This window comes from Carassius gibelio, chromosome B5, assembly GCF_023724105.1.
Source record: "Carassius gibelio isolate Cgi1373 ecotype wild population from Czech Republic chromosome B5, carGib1.2-hapl.c, whole genome shotgun sequence".
Classification (NCBI taxonomy): Eukaryota; Metazoa; Chordata; class Actinopteri; order Cypriniformes; family Cyprinidae; genus Carassius; species Carassius gibelio.
In genome coordinates this window covers 30,000,622-30,023,009 of record NC_068400.1, presented here as the reverse complement: position 1 = coordinate 30,023,009, position 22,388 = coordinate 30,000,622, and the positions used below count along the sequence as shown (strand labels likewise).

At 35.0% G+C, this 22,388-nt stretch overlaps 1 protein-coding gene and 2 long non-coding RNA genes across 3 annotated transcripts; 2 read left to right on the top strand and 1 right to left on the bottom strand.

The window, feature by feature from the left end:
* Positions 1-1,717: 1,717 nt before the first annotated feature.
* On the bottom strand, positions 1,718-17,600 carry LOC127958411 (uncharacterized). The gene is made up of 3 exons (XR_008154025.1): positions 17,133-17,600; positions 2,239-2,524; positions 1,718-2,125 (listed from the first exon to the last, which is right to left on the bottom strand). It is a non-coding gene; the product is annotated as an uncharacterized LOC127958411 (long non-coding RNA).
* On the top strand, positions 10,272-12,619 carry LOC127958410 (uncharacterized). The gene is made up of 3 exons (XR_008154024.1): positions 10,272-10,484; positions 10,597-10,691; positions 12,336-12,619. It is a non-coding gene; the product is annotated as an uncharacterized LOC127958410 (long non-coding RNA).
* Positions 17,601-19,251: 1,651 nt separating the features above from the next.
* Positions 19,252-22,021, top strand: LOC127958403 (E3 ubiquitin-protein ligase DTX3L). Its single transcript, XM_052557267.1, has 4 exons — positions 19,252-19,550; positions 19,772-20,719; positions 20,833-21,050; positions 21,183-22,021. The coding sequence occupies exons 1-4, from the start codon at positions 19,533-19,535 to the stop codon at positions 21,250-21,252; spliced, it is 1,254 nt and encodes a 417-aa protein (XP_052413227.1). The 5' UTR covers positions 19,252-19,532; the 3' UTR covers positions 21,253-22,021.
* The last annotated feature ends 367 nt before the right edge of the window (positions 22,022-22,388 follow it).

Below are 22,388 nucleotides of genomic sequence, written 5' to 3'. Positions count from 1 at the left end.
ACTAGCCTAACAAAAACCAGATATATAAACTGAAATAAATCATTATCTTTGTTACTATTGCTTTCTATTCTGATTCAGTACTACTAGTAGTCCATGGTGTACAATGCTGTGTTGTTTGTCCGTCATGTAAAGGCAGTTTAGTGTTTGCTTTTATGAGGTACACATGGCAAAGTGCATGCAAACAGAAGAGTGTAATATGGTAATCAAATTAGCACAACACATCAAAGGTCCTGGCTTTTTACAGCGCCAATCTCAGATCACAATTCACAACGGCAAGAGCCAATACAATAAAGGGCTTGGCAGCGTGAGCGATGATCCTGGCAGAGGACTTTAGAGTGGAGCAGTGTTCAGTGGAAAACATCATATCACTCTAAATCCACTTTCACATTAAGAACATCTTCTGAATATTTATTTGGGAATGCTGATGAGATGCCAAAAGCAACCATTACACATTTGCTGATGATGTGGGTTTTATATTTAGATGCAAATTCAACTTGATCGTATGATAGTGGCATTTGCAAAGGTTCAAAGGTTTGGAAGGATTGTTAGTGAACAATGAGATTCTTCCAAATTGCTACAGATGTCCGTTACACATCGGGAACTTTTAATAATAACATTTACAAAAAATATAAATATAAAACTGGTAAATAGATAGTAAAGTACACATTTGAATAGACTGAGATTTCATAATGAAAAAAGTGCTGTCAAACAATTAATCGCAAATAATCGCATCGAAAATACAGTACTGTGTATATTTATTATGTATAAATAAATACAAACACATGCATATATATATATTAAAAAATATATATACATTTATATATTAAATAAATCTGGACCAGCATGTTACTGTCTGGGGAATATATAAATGTAGAAACTTAAATATTTTCAAAATATATACTGTTTGTGTGTGTTTATACACACATCATAAATATACATGCTACATATACATGTATAATGTAAACAAAAACATTTTATCTTGGAAGCAATTAATCGCGATCCAAAATAAAGAGCACTATTGAATACAGACCATTGTATAATGCTTTCTAACTTATAAATGAAAGTTATTTATTAATCATTATATTTATAATAAAGCTTGTTAGAATATTTAAAAAAGTGTTTTCAAGCTGCTTAATTTTTATTGAAATTTATCAAAAATGACAGTACAGATGTTTTTAATGTTGCAAAAGATTTCTGTTCCAAATAAAGACTTTTCTTTTGAAATTTCTATTCATCAAAGAATTCTATTTTTTAAAAGTATAACAGGTTCCACAAAACTGCCAAAAATTCAGCTTTATCATCAAATGAATAACAGTTTAAGCTACATTAAAGTATAAAAAAAACATTATTTCGAGTAGTACTAATATTACACAATCTTATTTACATATTTTTAAATTCATATTTGCATGCATCTGAACTACTCAGCATCTGTTTAATGTTGTTAAAGTTGTTAATGAATTGTAAAATGTCTTTGCAGCTCATCTAAGATATATGACGGGAAAAAGATGAATGAAGACAATCAGTAAGTTCTATCTACAGAACAGTCAAATGACTTATTGGTGTTTTATCATTTGCTTATGATTTGTAAGAATACATATGCTGTAGCTATGAATACTTGTAATTGTATGTATAAAAATATATGTATATATTTGTATATCTCCTGAATATTAAATAATAATATATGATAGTTACCCAAAGCATTACAAATAGAATGAGAGACCGTAAGAGAAATATGTTTTATTTTTGTTGTTTTCATGTACAATTTATCTATATTGGTTTCTGAATTGCTAAAAAAAAATACTTTACCATGTTCTATATATTCCTCAGAATTTACAACAATTTATAGACATTGAAAGAAATGATCAGCTCAGGATGTAATTTGTAAACCAAGAAAACTTTGTATCCATTTGGTTTAAATCACTTTGGTGGATTCCAATATGAAAATCATCCTTGAAAGTTCTTGCGAGCACTTCAGTGCAGCATCTCGATGAGATGGAGATGGACATGGAAGCGCGGATGTGGATCTGACAGCGGCCCCGCCACACTAAATAATTGATTGGGCACTCAGCTGGCTGGGAAAACTTATTAGCAGGGGAAAGGAAGCAGATGGTATGAAACTTGTCATCTGGCAAAACAATGGCAAAAAAAGTAAGAGAAATTAACTCAAGCAGTCATCGCTCCCTAAGTTCTGCCACATACCCCTGCTAACACATGCACATATACTCGTACAACACTCACAGGAGGTGGGATTGCTGTCCGTATCACGGAGGTATTCCCTGTTCACATCTGGACGCCTCGTTCCTCGTGTCACCATTAAAGTTTCAGGCGGTGGGTGGCTGAAGATTCCGGGCGGTTGTTCCAGCTACTGTTCAACATGCTCGGATCCCTGAAGAAGCACTGCTGGAAGGCAGCCATGGGCAACAGCGTGTCACAAATGCTGGATACGGAGTCTCCAGATGCTGCCCTGGAAAAGACTTGTGTTCAGTTAGCACCTTGAGGGACTCCGAGCGTGTTCACTTTCTTCCTGCATGAAACAAATTGATTGTGTTACAAGAAGATTCATGTTCCTGTGAAGTACTTCTAATAGTCGAGGGAACTTCATAATGATATTCTAAAACATTTGACGCATAATAGCACAACAATTGCATAGCTTTTGTGCCAGCAGAGGAATTAAAAATTGTGATTTAAGGTATTGCTTTTAATTGCAATTCAGATCATGGCAACAGTTCATCTAAAGTGCTGGTATGAAAAGAAAGCCAGCCATGATGCTGACCCCCCATTGCTACACCTAACCTTCACAGTAATTGCAATGCGCTCACTCAAGCACAGTTTGGTTTACACCCATCCACAATGGTGCTTGTGGAGATATCTCAATATGTAGCACACATAATATCTCCTAATTAAAGAATAATTTCCAGTGTCCACAATGCTGCTTTTCATGCAGACATGAAATGGCTCTTCTTGTCCCAAGAGACTTGAAGTGGTGTTTTTATCTGACTCTGGTAAAAGTGAGCGTGTGTTTTCATTATGTAGTGGGCCACGAGGTTGCTAATGGATTTAGAATTTTTGACTGGCATGAATGTTTGATGCATGTATACGGTTTCTGTTCAATGTTGTTCACCTGCTTCAGGCATGCTGCTGTTAATTATGAATTCAAATTTTATTAATTAAAAACCATGATCTTTCATGAGGTTATTCTATTATATGCTCTGGTGAGGTTTTTTTTTTTTCTCATGTAAAATATAACTTAAAAATGGTATGAATGTTTTTCTTTCTGTTAATAGGAATTTAAAGGGGTCATGAACTGAGAAATCAAAATTTCCTTAATCTTTTGAGATATTGTATAAGAGGTCATTGTGCTATAAAAACATCCTGTACGTTTCAGAGCTCAAAACTTTGTCATTAGTATAAAAACAGGTTATATTGAAGGCAGTCTGCCAAAATGACAGCTTTCGGAAGGTTCTACTCTTTTGCAATTTGTGTTTACAAGAGAGGTGAAGTTGCAGGCCTACACAGAAACCAAACAATTAAGATGCAGTGGCAAGTTGTGGAAAAACAGTGTTTGCGTTGCCTTTCTTCTAATCCCAATGTTAGGAATGCGGGAATTAACTTTATTTTCAATAAAGATTCAGACTGCGTCAGTAAGAACTTGGTCCCTTTTTCACTTTATTTTACCACGGATTCATTTACAAACAAGGCATAATTCAACACGGGATTTTCAAAAAGATTCAAACTAAAAGCTGATGCTGTGCTGACTATATTTCTATCTGGCAATACAGCTATTGCTTTGTCTCTTCTTAGATAGATCGTTTGATATGTATTGTTATTTATGCCTTTTTTACCTAAATCAGAGCAGTGTCAAGCTACAGTCATGGTCAAAAGTTTTGGTAGTGACATAAATTCTGTTTTGCAAATTCTGCTGCTTCAGTATTTGTAGATTATTTTTCCACGTTTACTATACTGAAAAACAAAGATAAGCTTATCATAGGTTTTAAAGGCTTTTATTGGCAAAAAATATATATATATATATTAAGGTAATATGTACAGTGTTGACCCTTGTTCTTCATAATCTCTGCAATTAGCTCTGGCATGCTGGATATTAGCTTCTAGGCCAAATCCTGACTGATGACGATCCATTCTTGCCTTATTAGTTCTCAAGAGTTGCCCCCACATTGTCCTCTCGCCCCCCTGCTCTACACATTTTGTATGTTTCTTTTATGGTTTCAGATGTTTGTTCTATTTGAACGTAAGTGCCCTGCAAAGTGGACATCACAGGATATTCTGCCATGATTCCAGGTTAAAGTGAACGTATATGTTCCATTTAAAGGGCATTGAAGAGTCAATGTGCAGGACAAATCCGTGAATGAATGTTCCGAATGAGGCAAACTTCAACAGATTTCCCCTGCTCAGGGAGTAGGGAGCAATGAACACTGTGTAGGGACCATGTCAATGGGAACACAGTTTGTGCACGAAACTCACTTCTAACGAGCTGATTATCTGAATTAGGTGTGTTAACAAAGAGAAACATGGAAAATATGGAAAGCTGGCCAATCACAAAGCACTGGATAGCTGGCCAATCAGAGCAAACCTAGCTTAAGCAGAAAAATTTGCAAAACACAAAATTTATGTCACTACCAAAACTTTTGACCATGACTGTTTGAGCAATACTGTCAAACATACACAGCTATTAGCTTATCATAGCAGTCGTGTTTACTTCTGAGTCTACAATCTGCCACGCCTATTTAAACGGAGAGTTTTGATGAGGGGGTTAAAACAGAACAGAAAATAGCTTTTTACTTCTAAATTATGTTTATGTAAAAAAAAATATAAATAAAAAAGGCAATTCATGACCCCTTTAACAAGGCTGATTTCCTATCACCAAAACAATATGACTTCATCGACCATATATACATCCCATATGCAAAATGAACACAAAAACACTATTATTTTTTAGATATTTATAGAGCTGAATGAGTGGTCAGGGACATGTCAGTCTCTTTCTTAGTTTGTGTTGATGAGATGTGACAGACAACCAAGGGTCTCTGCATGGCAGGAAGCCCACTTATGGATAAAAATAAAAATAAAAAACCTTCAGCTGCAGCATTAGTAACTCTCTTCGGCTGCACCTTGAAACTTTTTTGAAACTTTTTTTTTCCCCAAGGTTATATATTCATCCATGCATTTGTACAGTAAACGTGTCAGTTTTTTAATACCAGCAACTGTTAGAAAGGATTTAACATGCACACAGTATCCCTGATTTAATGCTTCATGCATCACACACAGAAGACGTTCCTCTTACAGTAATAATAGACTAAAAGCTAACTGTAAAAGGAGTCATATAACTGGTGAAAAGTTGGTTTTCTTCCATCTTTCTACAGTATTTCTATTTAATATATGCTGTTTCGTATAAAAAAAAAAAAAAAAAAAAAAAAAAACTTTCAAATAATAAAATTCTCATCAAATGCAAGTGTAGGCAGCAAGCATATGCAGTACTTTCAAGAAATGTTTAATCTGCAACAAAAGAGGGAAAATAACAACTGTACACTATATATATATATATATATATATATATATATATATATATATATATATATATATATATATATATATATATAGTATTTATAAATGCACCCTACAATTAGATTTCATATTATTGATTAGTATAATTCAGATCACCTTCAAAAGAAAAAAAAAAATATAAACAAATATAAAAAGTTTTTTTTTTCTTTTTTTTAACTATTGCTCACCATAGTTCCATATTTTTCAATCCATGCTGTTCAATCCTGAAAGCAGGCAGTCTTAAACACACGGGGATCCTTCATGTTGTGCTAAACCATTTTATAAACCACTATAGAGGGAATGGGACAAGTTTCCCTAGACTTTCCATCGTTAATTCCATTCACTTCAGAAGCAGAAAGAGAGGAAGAGCCCCCAGTAATCTTTCACTGTTTTCAGGGGTTTCATACTGATGTACTGATGTACTGATTTCTTACTGATGTAGCCTTTACTTAAAAGCTGTCATCGGGGGTAAGTCCATTTGTAAATTTGTCTCCAGCATTCTCAGAGGGACAAGCACAGCTCCTCTTACAGACCGTCTTAACTATTAGTCTAAACATAACATTTGTCAGCATGTCATTTCAGCACCTTAATGCAATTGCTTCAAGTTTTTCTAACATGGCGTTAGAAGCCAAGGGTGAGTAGCAAGTTCTTTTTTTACTAACAGGAGGATGTCTGTTCTTTATCAGACTGCGCTTGGACAAGAACATTTACCAGGCACCAAGTTACTGGACATAGATTAAAGATTGACTAATATATCAGGATTTCATTGTCTCTTAAGGTTTCTGCCAAAAAGAAGCATTCTGTTATTATTGATTTATTCACCCTTACCTTCATCCTAACCCCATATTAAAATGATTTTGATTTTTTTTAAAAAGGAAAGAAAGAAAATTACAAGTATTACAAAGATATCCTATTGCTTTAGAAGACTTGAAATACGAAGGTGCTTCCAAGCATTTCTTTTTGTGTTCCTTAGAAATAAATAAAACGTGTGGAACAGCATAAGGGTAAGTAAATAATGACACAATTTCAATTTTAGGTTTGGTTTTGACTATTCTGAATGAGTTTGGAGTAAGCTGAAAGATTTTGTTTATGGTGTTGTGTAAAATAAAACACCTGTAATAGAACCTTATTTGCTTTTTGTGCAAGTACATGTATTTAAAAGGTTTCTAAATCGAGAAGGACTGCCCAGCTCTAGACCACCTTCAAACCCCCACCCATCCATATGGGATCAAGACAGTGTTCATTCCCATCACTCCTCTTCTGACCAGTTGTTATGTCTCACATCCAGCTGTTGCTTTCATCTGCTGGTTGACATGGCTTTGAGAATAGACAGCAGCATACTCGCCTGACTTAATGTATTGCCATCCATTAGTCTAATATAACCTTAATTCTATTGTTTGTTATGGATATGTAAGACATATAAAGCAAAACTGTACATATGTTTTTTAGAAAAAAAAAATTACCTTTGCAACAGGGTGGCATTTCTGTAATGCAGACCCCTTCAAATAAACATTTGTCTTAATTTGTTAAAGAGCAATGCAAAATGTTAGAATATTTCATTAAATTAGTTTCAAATGTAGATAAAATAAAATAATAATAAAATAAAAAAATAATGTAAAATATCACATAGAAATTGTGCATTTATTTTAAGAAACAGCCACTATTATTGATGTAATGATATAGATATAGAAGACAGATGTCCACAGTAAGTGAGTAGAAGTGTAAGATATTAAGAACCTATCAGTAAAAGCCCAGCACATTCAGTGTTCCATTTGACATTTCAGATTCAACAGTCCTGTGCACATATACATAATTACCCCAGCAGTAATAGCGGTTCTGCATTAACCAAACACCATTTCCAACTGCATCAGTCATTACCACTTTGAATTTTCTACTTAGACTGATGGTCTGATTTTGAATCAAATGGGAGAAACGCTCTCGACAAATGCAAATGCATAAGATTAAGGCACACCGGACACTCAAGGACCATAACCTTTTAGTGTTATTCTCATATTTTGAGTTTTGAATGAGCTCATTTGAACTAAATTTCAAAGAAACTGCACAACTTTGTTGAACTTTGAGATTTACATTTGTGATCATTTCCATTTAACGCATATTTGAATTGCAGATTTGTCCTGTGTACATATATATATATATATATATATATATATATATATATATATATATATATATATATATATATATATATGGAGTTTATATATATATATATATATATGCATGTATTTAATAAGATTAATAACAACATTTAACTCATTTGCATAATCAAAGAGCCATAATCACTAATTAACAGAGAGCTTTTAATAAAAGCATAAACATTCTCCCCTAAATCATTTAGTCAACTAAAAAATAAGTTGTAAGGTCTAATGTTATTTATTTATTTAGCCTCAAGTGCAATCAATTAATCTGCATGAAAAATAATCAAGTCAACTAATTATCCAGAGGAGAAGGATTAGCCTTTTTCTCTGACTCTTAAGAGACATGTTCGCTAAAGTCTGCTTTGTCTGACATAGTTGATACCCAAATTTCCGGAGATGACTTTCTCATCAAGCAATGTCTCCCTTTAGTTTATAATACAATGTATTGTTTTATTTATACTGAGGTAAAAAAAAAAATTGTTTTAAAAAATACTTTCAATGTGCTATATCTCATTCAGTTTTTTTTATTTTTTATTATCAACAATAATATGTTTGTCCTGTTTTGGAGGGAGGAGATATTTTGGATGTTTGCGTGCATGTGACTGCATCATTCAGTGATGACCATATTTTGTTAAGCCCCATTGTGTGAGATGCTTTTCTGTATAGATGGAAGCACGTAACCACATATAAGCTTCTCTGAAGACCAAGTGCTCTGAGAGGTGTGGGGATATTGTACAGACTCAGGGGTCATTCTGAGGTTAGCAACGTTCAAACCCACTGCAATTTTTTTTCTCTCTTTCCCAGACACACGCATCTTCTATTCATTTTATTGGCTTTAAGAAACTGTCACTATTTGCATTGTAATTTGACACATAAAAGGAAAAGGTTGAAAATGTAAGATTCTTATACAAGGTGTTTCAAGTATGGAAATCATGGGAATCTACTGTATTTAATCTTTGAGGATCAAATTATATAGACACTCTAAAATAGAGAGATAGCAATGCTAAGCCTGGCAGTCACATTACAGGCTGACAGTGAAAATGGCTTCTACGTGGTACGTCTCCTGTCACTGAACAATGTTTCAGACCATTCCCAAGGTAACAATCATATAGATGGATTCACCTAAGCTCAAGGCTACTCCTCTTAGATTTAATAGGCTTTGGATCTCTTCTTTAGTTTTCTAAAGTATCCATCTCAGTTTAATATATGGGATTCAGTTGAGTCTTCAATGTTTGCCTTGTTTGTATGTACATTAAGCAGCTCTTACAGCGCACACATTTGGAGTCATCGTCGGCTTAAAAATGTACAGCATAATCTATAAATTCCTCACGACTGTGATCTGAATCTGAACATGTAGAACGTTTGGACAAATGGCACATCCAGATTTAAAGAGGAAAACACATATCTCAGATGCTAATGATAATAGGGATGGTAATTATTCTGTAGTTATTCTGTAATGCAAAATAGTGGGTGGTTGATTATGATTTCTTAAGAAAAAAGGAAAACATATGTAAACAAGCATGTGTTTCATACATTTCTATTAGCTATTGGTCACAACGCTAGCAGGAATCTGGTGCTTCAAAAACAGTTTTCTTTACATTACTTAATTGTTAAGTGTGTGTGATCATTAAGAACCAGATGCCTAGTCACAAATAACTCCTACTAAGCAAGCTCCTGTAGCTTCTAACATGGACCAAAAATGCATAAATTCTCATGTTTTGGACAAAGTAGAAGCATCTTTAATAAAAGAGTGTGCGTGGGGGGGGGGGGGGGTTGTTGGGGGTATTTGGCTGACTTCAGAAAGAAAACCAAAAACACATAAATATGTATAATTATCTCTATTATTCTCATGGACCTCTTTTTCATATAAAGGGTTTAAAAAAAACAGCAAGGCAAAACAACAACAACATAATTAAGCCCCCCTCCACCCCCACCCAACCCCACCCCATCACCCCACTGCCCCTGTCATATTTAGATCAGATTAGCTGTCCCTTTCTGCTGTCTGTTGTCTATCCTGCTTATAGTGTCCATTGTCTGACACCAATATTTAGTCTGCTTTGAGGTCTATGGGCATCAGGAGGTCATTGTGGACGTTCTGTACACTGTAAAAAATAATTCAGTGGCTTAGTAAATTTCACAAAAATAAAGAGCTATATTAACTTAATAAAATCTTTTGAAATCATTTAAGTGATTTTTTGAGTGGGTCAGATTAAAAAGAATAATTAAAAATCCAACAAATAATTTCTCTAAAATTTACATATATTATTTAAGTTTATGTAATTAAAATAAATAAGTATTTAACTAACTAATTATATTTTTAATATACCTTCAATATTTCTGGTGAATTCTAATAGAAATATTTGATAATTATTTACTTGTACTGATCTGTTTTAGAAACTAAAATTATTAAGTATTTCCAACCAATTTTCCTAAATAAAGTTCCAGCTTAATAAATGACAGTTTAAATAAATTGAGTAAATTTCGCGGCTAAAGTGATCACGTGTGCAGCTCCGCAGGAAAAAAAAATCTGCTTTCCTCAGCAGCGACGTGGACTAGCCATACACCTCACAGCTCCTGGTAAGTAACGTTAGTCAGCTAATCCTACTTACGTTTGTAACACTTTATTAAAAAGTTAATAATTATTAAGCATTTTCTAACAATTGTCTTTGTATTTTACGTCATATTCAACAAGTTTCGTAGCTTAATCGAAGTCACCTGAAGGACGGCTTTCCTCAGCAACGGCAAGACCCGCACTCCTCTCATATTGTGGTACGTTATGTAATTTAGCCAGCTAATACTAATTATGTTTGTGATGTTTAATTCAGAAGTTAATTATTAAGGATTTCCTAACAATTGTGTTTGTATTTTGCGTTATCTTAAGAAGTTTAACAAGTTTCGCGGCTCAAACAAGAGGCACCTGTCACTGAAGGACTCCTTTTCTCAGCAACGACGTGAACAGCATTACTCGAATTTCCTGTAAGTAACGTAACGTTAGTCCTTTTATAACTATGTATATTTGCAATAATGTTTTCAAAAGTTGATTAAACATTGACCGTGTGTACGTGTACATAACAGTTTTCGAAGTTAGTTAGTGGTGCAGCCATATGTATGTTAGGGTTTTTTTTTTTTGTTTTTTTTTTTTGGAGTGGGTTAACGTTCGTACTATTTGGATCACCGTTTATTTCAACCGCCATTTGAAAGTCTAACGATAAGTGTACCGTGGTCCAGCAACTATAACTATACATGCCCAATGGAAAACGATTTTGTACAGGTTCCCCTTTGGGGTCAGTGGCTTGTCAAAAGGGAACACATCATTTATGAACTTTCAAATGACAACATTCTTTCTTGTAAAAAGCTGTCACGTTGTTGTAAAACATCATAATTACTACACGAACTCAAGTATGAGCTCTTAAATCACCACTACAAATACGCCATGCAAAAGTATTTAAAATGGCGTGGACATAACATAGACTGTTGCGTTTTAATCAGCTCCCACTATAGGGAGTCAGCCAGTTTAAGGCCTGCTCCGTTGTAAAATCATTCTAGTGCACTGAAACCTAGATCACATACAATATCGGTCAAAAGTTTGAAAACCGTAAGCTTTTTAATGTAACCAATCCAGACCTGGTGGGTATTGAAGGACAGCGGAGGCTGGGGGAGGGGTACGTTGTTTTAATTGAGTGAACTTCCTAAATTTTTTAAGTGTGTGTTTAAATATATTCATTTTGATTTGAAATTATTTGTAATATTTTTGTTCCCTGAAACAGATCAGTTTAATTTTCCATCCTTAAATTGATAGAAATTTCACAAATATATTATGTGTATTATAAATAAACAATTTGTTAGTCTAATACTAAATTGTTTTAGTGGAAAAAATAAAATATAACTGTACATTTTAGATAAAATAAACTGTTGTATTTTTAGTCCGTTAATATGTTTACATTTATGCATTTGGCAGACACTTTTATCCAAAGTAACTTACATTGCATTTCAAGGTACACATTTACAATTTAATCAATTTTTGCTAGCGCCGACGCTCTACTGTTTGAGCTACAGGAAAGCCATCTTTTGTATAATCAAGTAAACTATATTCAGAGATTTTATTAAGTTAATAAAGTTAAATATTACTGTAATATTTACTAAGCCACAGAATTATTTAGAGGGTTAAGGGTTGAGTGTGAGGGTTAATGCAATGCATATTTTTTTCAAGTAGTGCAATTAAACAAGCTTTTTTGTTTCAAAACCATTAGTCATTTTACTTAAATATTAAACATGTTTATAAAGAAATTGGTTGAAATAATGCAGACCTCAATAAAAGCCTATAGCATTGATTTACAGCATAGAAGCTCGCAGTTGGTCTCTTTTCGTTTTTCTTCTAGGTTTATTGTTAAAAATAAATGTCCCTATGTAGAAAATTAACCTGTCCTCTTGTTAAGAAGAATGCTGTTAATTTTTGCAACTCCTCCCCCTAGTAAATTTTGTTTGAGATTTTACCTATCATATGGTCCAACAGAATGTTTGCTTCTTCAGGTGCTACTTGTTTTGTGTATTTGTCACTTTCTTGTAACATTCAGTTTTGAATGTTAGCTCTAACCAGTTATCTTTAAAATTTGCCTGTAGGGTTCAGCTGATCTACCCGTCTTCGTACAAGCAGAGTTGGCAGAGGAGGTCATAAAAATCTACATCCTTCGGGACAATAATGGGGCAGTCAGCGATGTAATCTTGGGAATCTCAGCAGAGCCTGCTGCCATCTTTCAGGAGTCACATTGGATTTGAGATATCCCAAGACCCACAAATACAGGTCCTTCTCCAAAAATTAGCATATTGTGATAAAGTTCATTATTTTCCATAATGTAATGATAAAAATTAAACTTTCATATATTTTAGATTCATTGCACACCAACTGAAATATTTCAGGTCTTTTATTGTTTTAATACTGATGATTCTGGCATACAGCTCATGAAAACCATAAATTCCTATCTCAAAAAATTAGCTTATTTCATCTGACCAATAAAAGAAAAGTGTTTTTAATACAAAAAAGTCAACCTTCAAATAATTATGTTCAGTTATGCACTCAATACTTGGTCGGGAATCCTTTTGCAGAAATGACTGCTTCAATGCGGCGTGGCATGGAGGCAATCAGCCTGTGGCACTGCTGAGGTGTTATGGAGGCCCAGGATGCTTCGATAGCGGCCTTAAGCTCATCCAGAGTGTCTCAACTTTCTCTTCACAATATCCCACAGATTCTCTATGGGGTTCAGGTCAGGAGAGTTGGTAGGCCAATTGAGCACAGTAATACCATGGTCAGTAAACCATTTACCAGTGGTTTTGGCACTGAGAGCAGGTGCCAGGTCGTGCTGAAAAACGAAATCTTCATCTCCATAAAGCTTTTCAGCAGATGGAAGCATGAAGTGCTCCAAAATCTCCTGATAGCTAGCTGCATTGACCCTGCCCTTGATAAAACACAGTGGACCAACACCAGCAGCTGACATGGCACCCCAGACCATCACTTACTGTGGGTACTTGATACTGGACTTCAGGCATTTTGGCATTTCCTTCTCCCCAGTCTTCCTCCAGACTCTGGCACCTTGATTTCCAAATGACATGCAAAATTAGCTTTCATCCGAAAAAAGTACTTTGGACCACTGAGCAACAGTCCAGTGCTGCTTCTCTGTAGCCCATCTCCTGCACACGCCTGTGCACGGTGGCTCTGGATGTTTCTACTCCAGACTCAGTCCACTGCTTCTGCAGGTCCCCCAAGGTCTTGAATCGGTCCTTCTCCACAATCGTCCTCAGGGTCCGGTCACCTCTTCTCGTTGTGCAGCGTTTTTTTTCCCACACTTTTTCCTTCCCACAGACTTCCCACTGAGGTGCCTTGATACAGCACTCTGGGAACAGCCTATTCATTCAGAAATGTATTTCTGTGTCTTACCCTCTCGCTTGAGGGTGTCAATGATGGCCTTCTGGACAGCAGTCAGGTCGGCAGTCTTACCCATGATTGCGGTTTTGAGTAATGAACCAGGCTGGGAGTTTTTAAAAGCCTCAGGAATCTTTTGCAGGTGTTTAGAGTTAATTAGTTGATTCAGATGATTAGGTTAATAGCTCGTTTAGAGAACCTTTTCATGATATGCTAATTTTTTGAGATAGGAATTTTGGGTTTTCATGAGCTGTATGCCAAAATCATCAGTATTAAAACAATAAAAGACCTGAAATATTTGGTTGGTGTGTTAGTTGGTGTGCAATGAATCTAGAATATATGAAAGTTAAATTTTTATCATTACATTACGGAAAATAATGAACTTCATCACAATATGCTAATATTTTGAGAAGGACCCTGTACTCACTTGAGTTGTTCCAAAAACTGTTTCTTGAGCTGGATCCTCCAAAACTCTGTTAATGTTCAGAGGTTAAAAAATTATCTTCTTGCATAGTAGTGGTTCATGGTCATCCCACAGAATGGGTATTCCTGATGGAAGTGTTTCTGTTATCTGATTAATTCTGTTGAAGACATAGTTCACCCCAAAAGATGATGTTGTCATAATTTACTCTCCCTCAATTTGTCCCAAACCTGTACGAGTTTCTTTCTTCTGTTGAACACAAAAGATATTTTAAGTGAAGTGACGTGACATTCAGCCAAGTATTAAAGAGTGTTGGTTAACGCAGTTAAAGGTTGCCATTGACTTTGCATAGTATACTTTTTTTTTTTTTTTTTTTTTTTTTTTTTTTCTATCATGGAAGTCAGTGGCAACTTTCAACTATCTGTTGACCAACATTCATTAAAATATATTTTGTGTTCAACAGAAGAAAGAAATTCGTACAGATTTGGGACAACCCGGGGGGGCGAGTACATTATGACAACATCATCTTTTTGGGTGAACTATCCCTTTAATATTGATGTAAGTGTTGCTTTTATATTTTTTTATGGTTTAATGTTGAGTGTGACTGCAAATGGCTGGTATGCACCAGGAACAAAGATGTCATTTCTCTTATGGCTATCGTATTTTACATGTAATCTACTTGAATACTGAGATGGATGAAATGTTTCATAAGGTTTAATCATTTCCCTTATGGCTACTTTACAGTTTTTAATTTTTGCAATCTACTGGAATATTAAAATGGATACAATGTTTCAAAGGTTGATTTTAGACTTTGTCTTATGTTTAATTGACAAATAAATTTTCAATAAAAAATGTGTTTCTTTCTTTATTTGGTTTTATTATATTAATTATAAAGGGTAAATGGTGTAAAAAAAAAAAAAGTGAATGCAGCATTTTGATAATTTATAGTCCAATATTAAGTTAAATTCACTTTTACATGTAGTAAACGTAGCACATTTTTTTTTTTGGTAAAATTTCATCCAATATTTCAATTATATCTACTCAATATTTTTTGTTTATTTTACATAGAATTACAGTTGTGGTGTTTTATAATTTTGATTATATCCAATTAATTTTATTTCTCATATAAAGTAATTCAGTTACTCAGATTTACTTAATTTTTTTACTTACAATTACTCAATTTAAACAGTATATTTCATTGATTTCACAGCTTTAAAATTTACTCAATTTTTTTGAGTGTAAAAATGTTTCACCAAAAAAATTGAGTAAATAATAGTTAAACTTTTTACAGTGTAGGAAGATATTGTTACTTATTTGCAAAAATTTTAAAATAACGGCAACTTTAGTTTCAGTGTCAATAATTATTTAATATTTTGTTGCAATTAATACAACACGTAGCATAAGCAGCCTAATAAAAAAAATTATAAATAGGTTAAATAAATAAAAAAAATAATAATAAAATAGGCTATCTTAATTTTAGCCTGCGTAATTTCCGAACAGAAAATGGTTGAAGGAATTAGGCTAGGCGACAGTCTGATGGGCTATATAGTCCGTGATAACATTCAGGTTGGATTGTGAATCTAACGCAGAAGGCCATCTTGATGTGTGCCCCTTTTGTCATATGCATTGTGGCCGCCTGGATGCTTTCAAGCAGCCGAGTTTTCGTGATCAGATTATGAATTGTAGCCTACTTAATCCTCCCCGATCTGCCGACGTCTTTCTTGGTTCAATATTACTAATGTACATTCTATTGGCTGCCTTTGACAGATGTCTAGATCTCCCTCAATCCGATTCCACATAATACTTTCACTGCCATTAAATCCACACTGGTGGCCTTTTTTGGGATCCGTGCTATCTGAGGACTGGCAGTGATGCTTGGACCGGGGCATTGCTTGATATTTTCCGCTGTGAGACATGCGTTTGCAGACTCAGCGTCTTTTTAGCAACGCAGTGATTTCCAGCATTTTGCGCAAATCGATAAGAGTGAAACATAAATCTGCCAGCATGTCAAGAAGAAATTTAAATAATGGTTCAAATGGAAAAGAAAATGTACACCTTCATTTTGTTATGCGAACAGTCTACAAAAACTATTCTTAATAGAATAATTCTAAATCCGCGAAATATAGCCTATGTAGTCGATATCATTGGTGGTTTTGCTGTTAATAGATTAACAACAGCTAATATTAGCTATTTCTTAATATTATTAATAAGCTAATACGATTCTGTTAAGTTTATTATTTAATAGTATTTAACTAACAAAAGTTACTTGTTATATTAGGCTAGTAGTAGGCTAGGCTAACCTATTCTTCAAGATTTTAACTCAAATGAGCGCTACAAAATACTAGCTGATATGTACATTATAGGCTACGTGTTATTCATTAAATAGCCATTCTGACCGCATCAACCTTAATATAAATTGTCTTTTAAGTGTCCTGCTAACTTATAAAAATAGTATATTTTATTCCTCACAACACTATTTCACCCTGTTGTAACCTAAGTCTAGTCGCGCGCTCTCAATATAAACGTGCCTGCTTTATGTTCAAAAAATGACTGAATTAAATGTTTTTATTAAAAACGTTTTTTTCTTCTGGAAATTCTAAAGGGGGAAAAAAACTCCTATTATCAAACCCGTTATGTGTAAATAGACGCCTGCCCTGTCCAAATATAGGCTTCCTATCTTACAGATGCTATCACTATTTCAGAGTGCGTGGAAAATGCACAACTCTTTTTTTTCTTCTTTACATACTCTGGACAAACATTTTTTTATTTATTTTATATTTTTTTTGCAATAATATCAAAACAAATGAAGCACTCTGGTAAAGTAATTTTAATTTTAAAAGTTTCGTGCGTATCCTAACATTGAAGTGAATACGAAAAAAGAGAAGAAAAAAACTAAAACAGCGTCTTAACTAAAAATAATAATAATAATAATAATAATAATAATAATAATAATAATAATAATAATAATAATAATAAGCTAACAAAATCTCAAAGACTAATACAAGATGAAGAAATGAAAAGGTCCCCAACTAATAAATAGATTAAAATATCTACTTTCTCTGGAGGCAAGCATACATACTGTGATAAACGGGAGTCGGTTTGGCTGGCTGTCCTCCTGTTTTCACAAATGTCCCAAAGAGTCGTTGACAAGTCGTCTTGTACGGACACATAATTTGTGTCATGTGCAGGTGGCCGATTGTGTGATATCCGACAGGAGCATCTCAATGGTGAAGTCTCACTCCAATTAGGGTCCCCTTTAAGAATTTCATGTTAGCCAGACGTGCAAAGCCACCAACAGCTAACTTAAAAACAAAACATTTAACTCGAAATATTTTTTCCCCTGCCCATTTACAGCCTTAAGTTTAATGTAAATGAACGCAAACAGCAATGACTCGGTGCAGAAGAAATGTGGGTTTTGGGTGACAGTTGTGTCTGCGTGTCGTGTAGTAGGCAAAGTGCTATATTCCCCCCTGGTCATAAAGGCAAAACATTAAGAGAAGGTGTTGTAACAATCGATTTTGGCATGAATTTGCTTGATGTGTGTTGTCGAAATGTAAGTCTAACTGCAACCTTATTACTAAAAAGCAGATTGGTGTTATTAGTTAGACACAAGCGTGAACTCTTCTGCCATCTAGCGATCAAGTAAACAGAGGCTGCCTTGTTAAGTTATTGTGAACTACTCTACTGCCATCTATTGTACTTATGTTGAACATCGTCTAAAAGTGTGCAGTAGTCTGCTGGTCTGAACAAGTCACCTCTCTGGACGGTTTATTATTTATAGCCCTCAAGAAAATTTACATTTAGCTGATTTGGAAAAGAAGTGACTAAAAACCCATTATTTAGAAAAAAAAATTAATTTGGATTTTTTTTCAACGTCTGTTTAATGCTGGGTTTTATTCTTTATACTTAAAAGGACTGATTATTTAGGTTTTGGGGTCTTTTGTCGTGTTCTTGTGCATTGATGCCTTGATGCTAGCTGCTGGACCTCTCTGAAGATGTTTTCCTCTCTGATGAGTCCCTAATGATATATCTTTGAGGGGGAGGGGTCTCTGGCAATGTGTTCGTGGGCTTCCGGTGGGTGTGTGGTGGTGGTAATGCTGTTGAATGGTTTAATGATGTCATATTCTCTATATTATGTATCTGCATCATGCTCAAGTACATCTTGTTTTTACAGCAGCTCTGACTAAGTTTTTGTTTGTGGATGGTGAGCTAAGTGGACATTTAGCTGGTTTGCACAACCTAAAGGGACATGATGACAATTATTTTAAGGGAAGATTACACATCCTGTTAATCATTGACAGAACCGATCATTAAATTCAGCAGTTCTCTTTTTAAAATGTTTGCTTCTGCCCAAGAAAGGGTTTTTATTTACAGCACCAAATAATAAATTATCTTTATAGACATTCTGGGGACACCTGAGACTTATTTTACATCTTGTCAAAAGGGAAATAATAGGACCCTTTTAAAATAAAATGTGAATGGGCTTGGGGTAAAAGTGATGATGGATAGTGGTATCCATCCATCCATCTATTCTCTAGACTGCTTGTCCTCCATAGGGTCGGAGGACACCCCAGACAGATGGCCAGTCCATCACAGGTGAGCGAAATTTGACAGGAATAAATATTATCAGATGACCAAGCATATAGTAATCTCTTTTGACATAAATGTATATGCATAATTTAACTCGTGCGCAGAAATAGTCTTGTGATGCTCTAGTTCACAAGAGAGGACCGAGAGCGGGACGTGTGTAATGTATATTATTCTTGGTGAAACAAGGTCTTTTACCTGAATGGACCTCTAACTCCCTCTTGTGGTGTAAATGTTTTTCTACGTTATCATAAGTGAGGGTGTCGTCTACTCGACGAATAATGCATACATACAACTGTTTACTTTATTCAAAGCAGGCTGCTGCTCTTTTGATATTATTACAATCAGTATGGACGATTTTCTAAATGACTAATTTCGATAACGATACTCGTATACATTAACTGGTCTTTTAGATTATTCTGTTAAGTGGGTAGAATTACCTACTTAATTTTTTACAAAAATAGTTTAAAACCGTATCTTTGTAATTAAAAACTAACTGCAAAATATTGTTTTTGACACCGCATGTGTTAACTCTGGACGGAGGAAAACAGGCTAGTGTTATATTCCTTTGGGGCGGGTTTTGAGGAGGCCTTGGGCTGTTTTTTACTAGGACCTGGCAACCCGATAATGACTTCCTGCTTGAAAAAGTGAAACAAACTGCAGTGTGTATTCAAAAAGTGTCAACAGTGTCCTGGGGACACTGTGATTATATATTGGACGAAACGAAAAGCGCTTCAACTTGTTACTAACGTTACTCTTTAGAAAACAATGCATAACTTTATCGTTTTACTGAAACAAACTTATTGACGTTTACACTAGCTCTTAGCTCGTTTCGTTCCCGCTTTGTTTAGATTTCCCTGACAACTGAACGACGCCATCAGTGGAGATCGAGATGACGAGCCTGCCACAGGTGAGTTTGCTAACAGTCATGCTAAAACCCTGTCGACGATATTATTTATCAGTTAAGGATTTCATGTCACGACTCCAGTTACTTAAAATGTGTACTGTTTATTAGTGTCTTTAGACGTAAGCGTGACGTCAGTCAGTTCTTAAAAAAGTCCTGATTTTAAAACAAATGCAGATACCATGTAAATAAATCAGCTATGATTGTTATTTTCAAATTCATTGCAGATATTCACTGCAGTGAGACTGCACCCGCCAAATTCAGTTTCAAGCAAAAGCAAGACTACTAAACACAAATCTGAAGACGCGTATGGTGTTGCCTGCGGCTCGTTTCGAGAGGCTGAAGATATGTACAGGAGTACAATTGTGCAAATAACACGTGATGGAAGTAGGGATCTCAGACAAGAGGAGAGACCAGCTCAAAGTAACTCTTTAGTAGTTGAACAAGTTGAGGTTGATGGCATTGTTATGGATTACATTGAAGAAATGAAACACAAGGAACTTGACATAATTGAAAAAAGGAATGCAGTTCTCATGAAGCGAGATGATAGATACGTGACCTTCATATCTCCGTCTGGTAAGCGCGTTCACGCTCAGTTTGCACGAGAACAGTTTATAACATTGTATCAAAAGATTGCAACGGGGCTGCAAACTAGGACATACGATTACAGTCGAGGACTTGTTGCGCGTTGCCAAGCAGAATTTCCAGAACTCCAAATCACTCGTAAAGATGAAAGGCGATTGCAACTGACTGGCAACTTCATAAGCCTTGAAAGATTTGACACATTTCCCAATGGCAGTACACGGACATATTCACACTACCAAACCCCAAATAAAACAAAAGTCAATGACACACCTTACACGCAACCTGTGAAACAACAGACATCAATAGACCAAGCCAAAGATGAGACGTGTCCAATTTGTTTGGAAACAATCAAGATATCTGAATCCACAGTCTTGCCTAAATGTAAACACAGATTTTGTAAAGACTGTTTGGAGAGAGCTTTCCATGTGAAGCCAACTTGTCCGATATGTGGAGAGATATACGGCAGTCTTACAGGGACGCAACCAAAAGGAGGAACCATGACTGTCTCATCGGACAGATCCTCTCTCCCTGGATATGAAAGATATGGTACAATAATAATTAACTACCATATACCAAGTGGATATCAGGGGGTGAGTACAAATGCAATGACATGCAAGATATTCATTTGCTTTAAGCTGTTCGTTATGACAACAATCAGTTACACCGTTGAAATGTTGTCTTTTTATTACCTCATACTCTGCAGGATGAACACCCAAACCCAGGCATGCCGTACCAGGGTGCGTCCCGCATAGCTTACCTCCCTGACTCAGCAGAGGGGAATAAGGTACTGAAGCTTCTGCAGAGGGCATTCGACCAGCGGCTCACTTTCACCATCGGACGCTCATCCACCACTGGACACAACAATGTGGTGACCTGGAATGACATTCACCATAAGACGTCTCGTTATGGTGGGCCAACCTCGTGAGTACACAGTTTGGGTGGTGTCATCATTTTTGGGTGGTTGCCTTCTCTGAGACAAGCCCTTTAATTTTTAGCAGTGTTTAATATACAGTAGTTCTCATAAGTGTCGTAATTATGTTTTCTTCTTTGCAGTTATGGTTACCCAGATCCAGATTACCTGAAACGAGTACAAGATGAACTGAAAGCAAAAGGAGTCGACTAACAACCTTTTAATCAGTTCAGACACTATTATTACAACCAGTAGTCATTTTAAAACAGGTACAAGAATAAAGTGATATTGTAGTCTTGTGGTCACTAATCAAGGTCAAGCACTTTTCTTTCTTTTTTTTTTTTTTTTTACAGGCATTCTTAATGTTTAACACAGTTTTGAATGTAGGAATCTCATGTAGCAGTATAAGAGAAACTCCACTGCACTACCTTTTCATTGCTTTAACATTGTTTTTTACACAGATGTTTGAACATATTACTTTAATGTCTTTTGCAGCATCACGTGTGTGACGGGACAGCATTTTCTATATGTCCCTAAGAAAATCTACTATTATGATGTTATGCATGCAGTATAACTTGTTTGTGCTTTTAAATGAAACCTTATTGTTTCATCTCATTATGATCAAATCAGATCAGTTTTACTTTAATCACAATATAATATAGCAATGATTATTTTTTAGAGTTTTTAGATGGATGAACATGCAGCAAAATTAAGTGTCATGTAGTGTATAGAGAGTTATAGTGCCAGCCAAAAAAAAAAAAAAAACTGCAACGTTCATGAGAAACTTTAATCAAACAAAAAACAGGTCATTTTAGTAACACTAAGCCATTTCCATTGGTATCCGGTTTTTTATATTAACTTATTTTTTTTCTGGATCATTTATTGTTTACCTTTTTGATTTTGGTGGATTGTAGTATTAAAACTTAGATGAAAGATGCTAAAGTGTACATGAACAAGAAATAAATCCAAATGGTTCATCAAATGTTGTTTTTCCCCCTCTCAGAAAGATGCTACATTGCAGAAAGATTTACTGGTATTTAGGCATCATATACAAATAATAATAATAATAATAGATGACTTACCTGGCCCAAGTGTCCTGGCTTTTGGCCAACTTGAGTCAATGATTAGCCTGTTCTAGCACTGATTTACAGAGGTACAGCTAAATTAGTTACATATAACATTTTATGAGAAAAACTGCAATAGGAACACTGGAAAATTTTTTTTTTATTTGTGCTTTAGAGGGAAGACACTTGAAATTAAATGGCTGATCCATTCTACAACATCCCCATGCACTGCTTTTCCCCTCATAAACATTTGGACTACACCTTAATGCTGTCAGCAGCCATTTT

Excerpts from the sequence above, each read along its gene's own strand:
- LOC127958403 (XM_052557267.1), top strand. Across the intron at positions 20,720-20,832 it reads TACCAAGTGGATATCAGGGG|GATGAACACCCAAACCCAGG; the intron begins GTGAGTACAAAT and ends CATACTCTGCAG. Across the intron at positions 21,051-21,182 it reads CGTTATGGTGGGCCAACCTC|TTATGGTTACCCAGATCCAG; the intron begins GTGAGTACACAG and ends TCTTCTTTGCAG.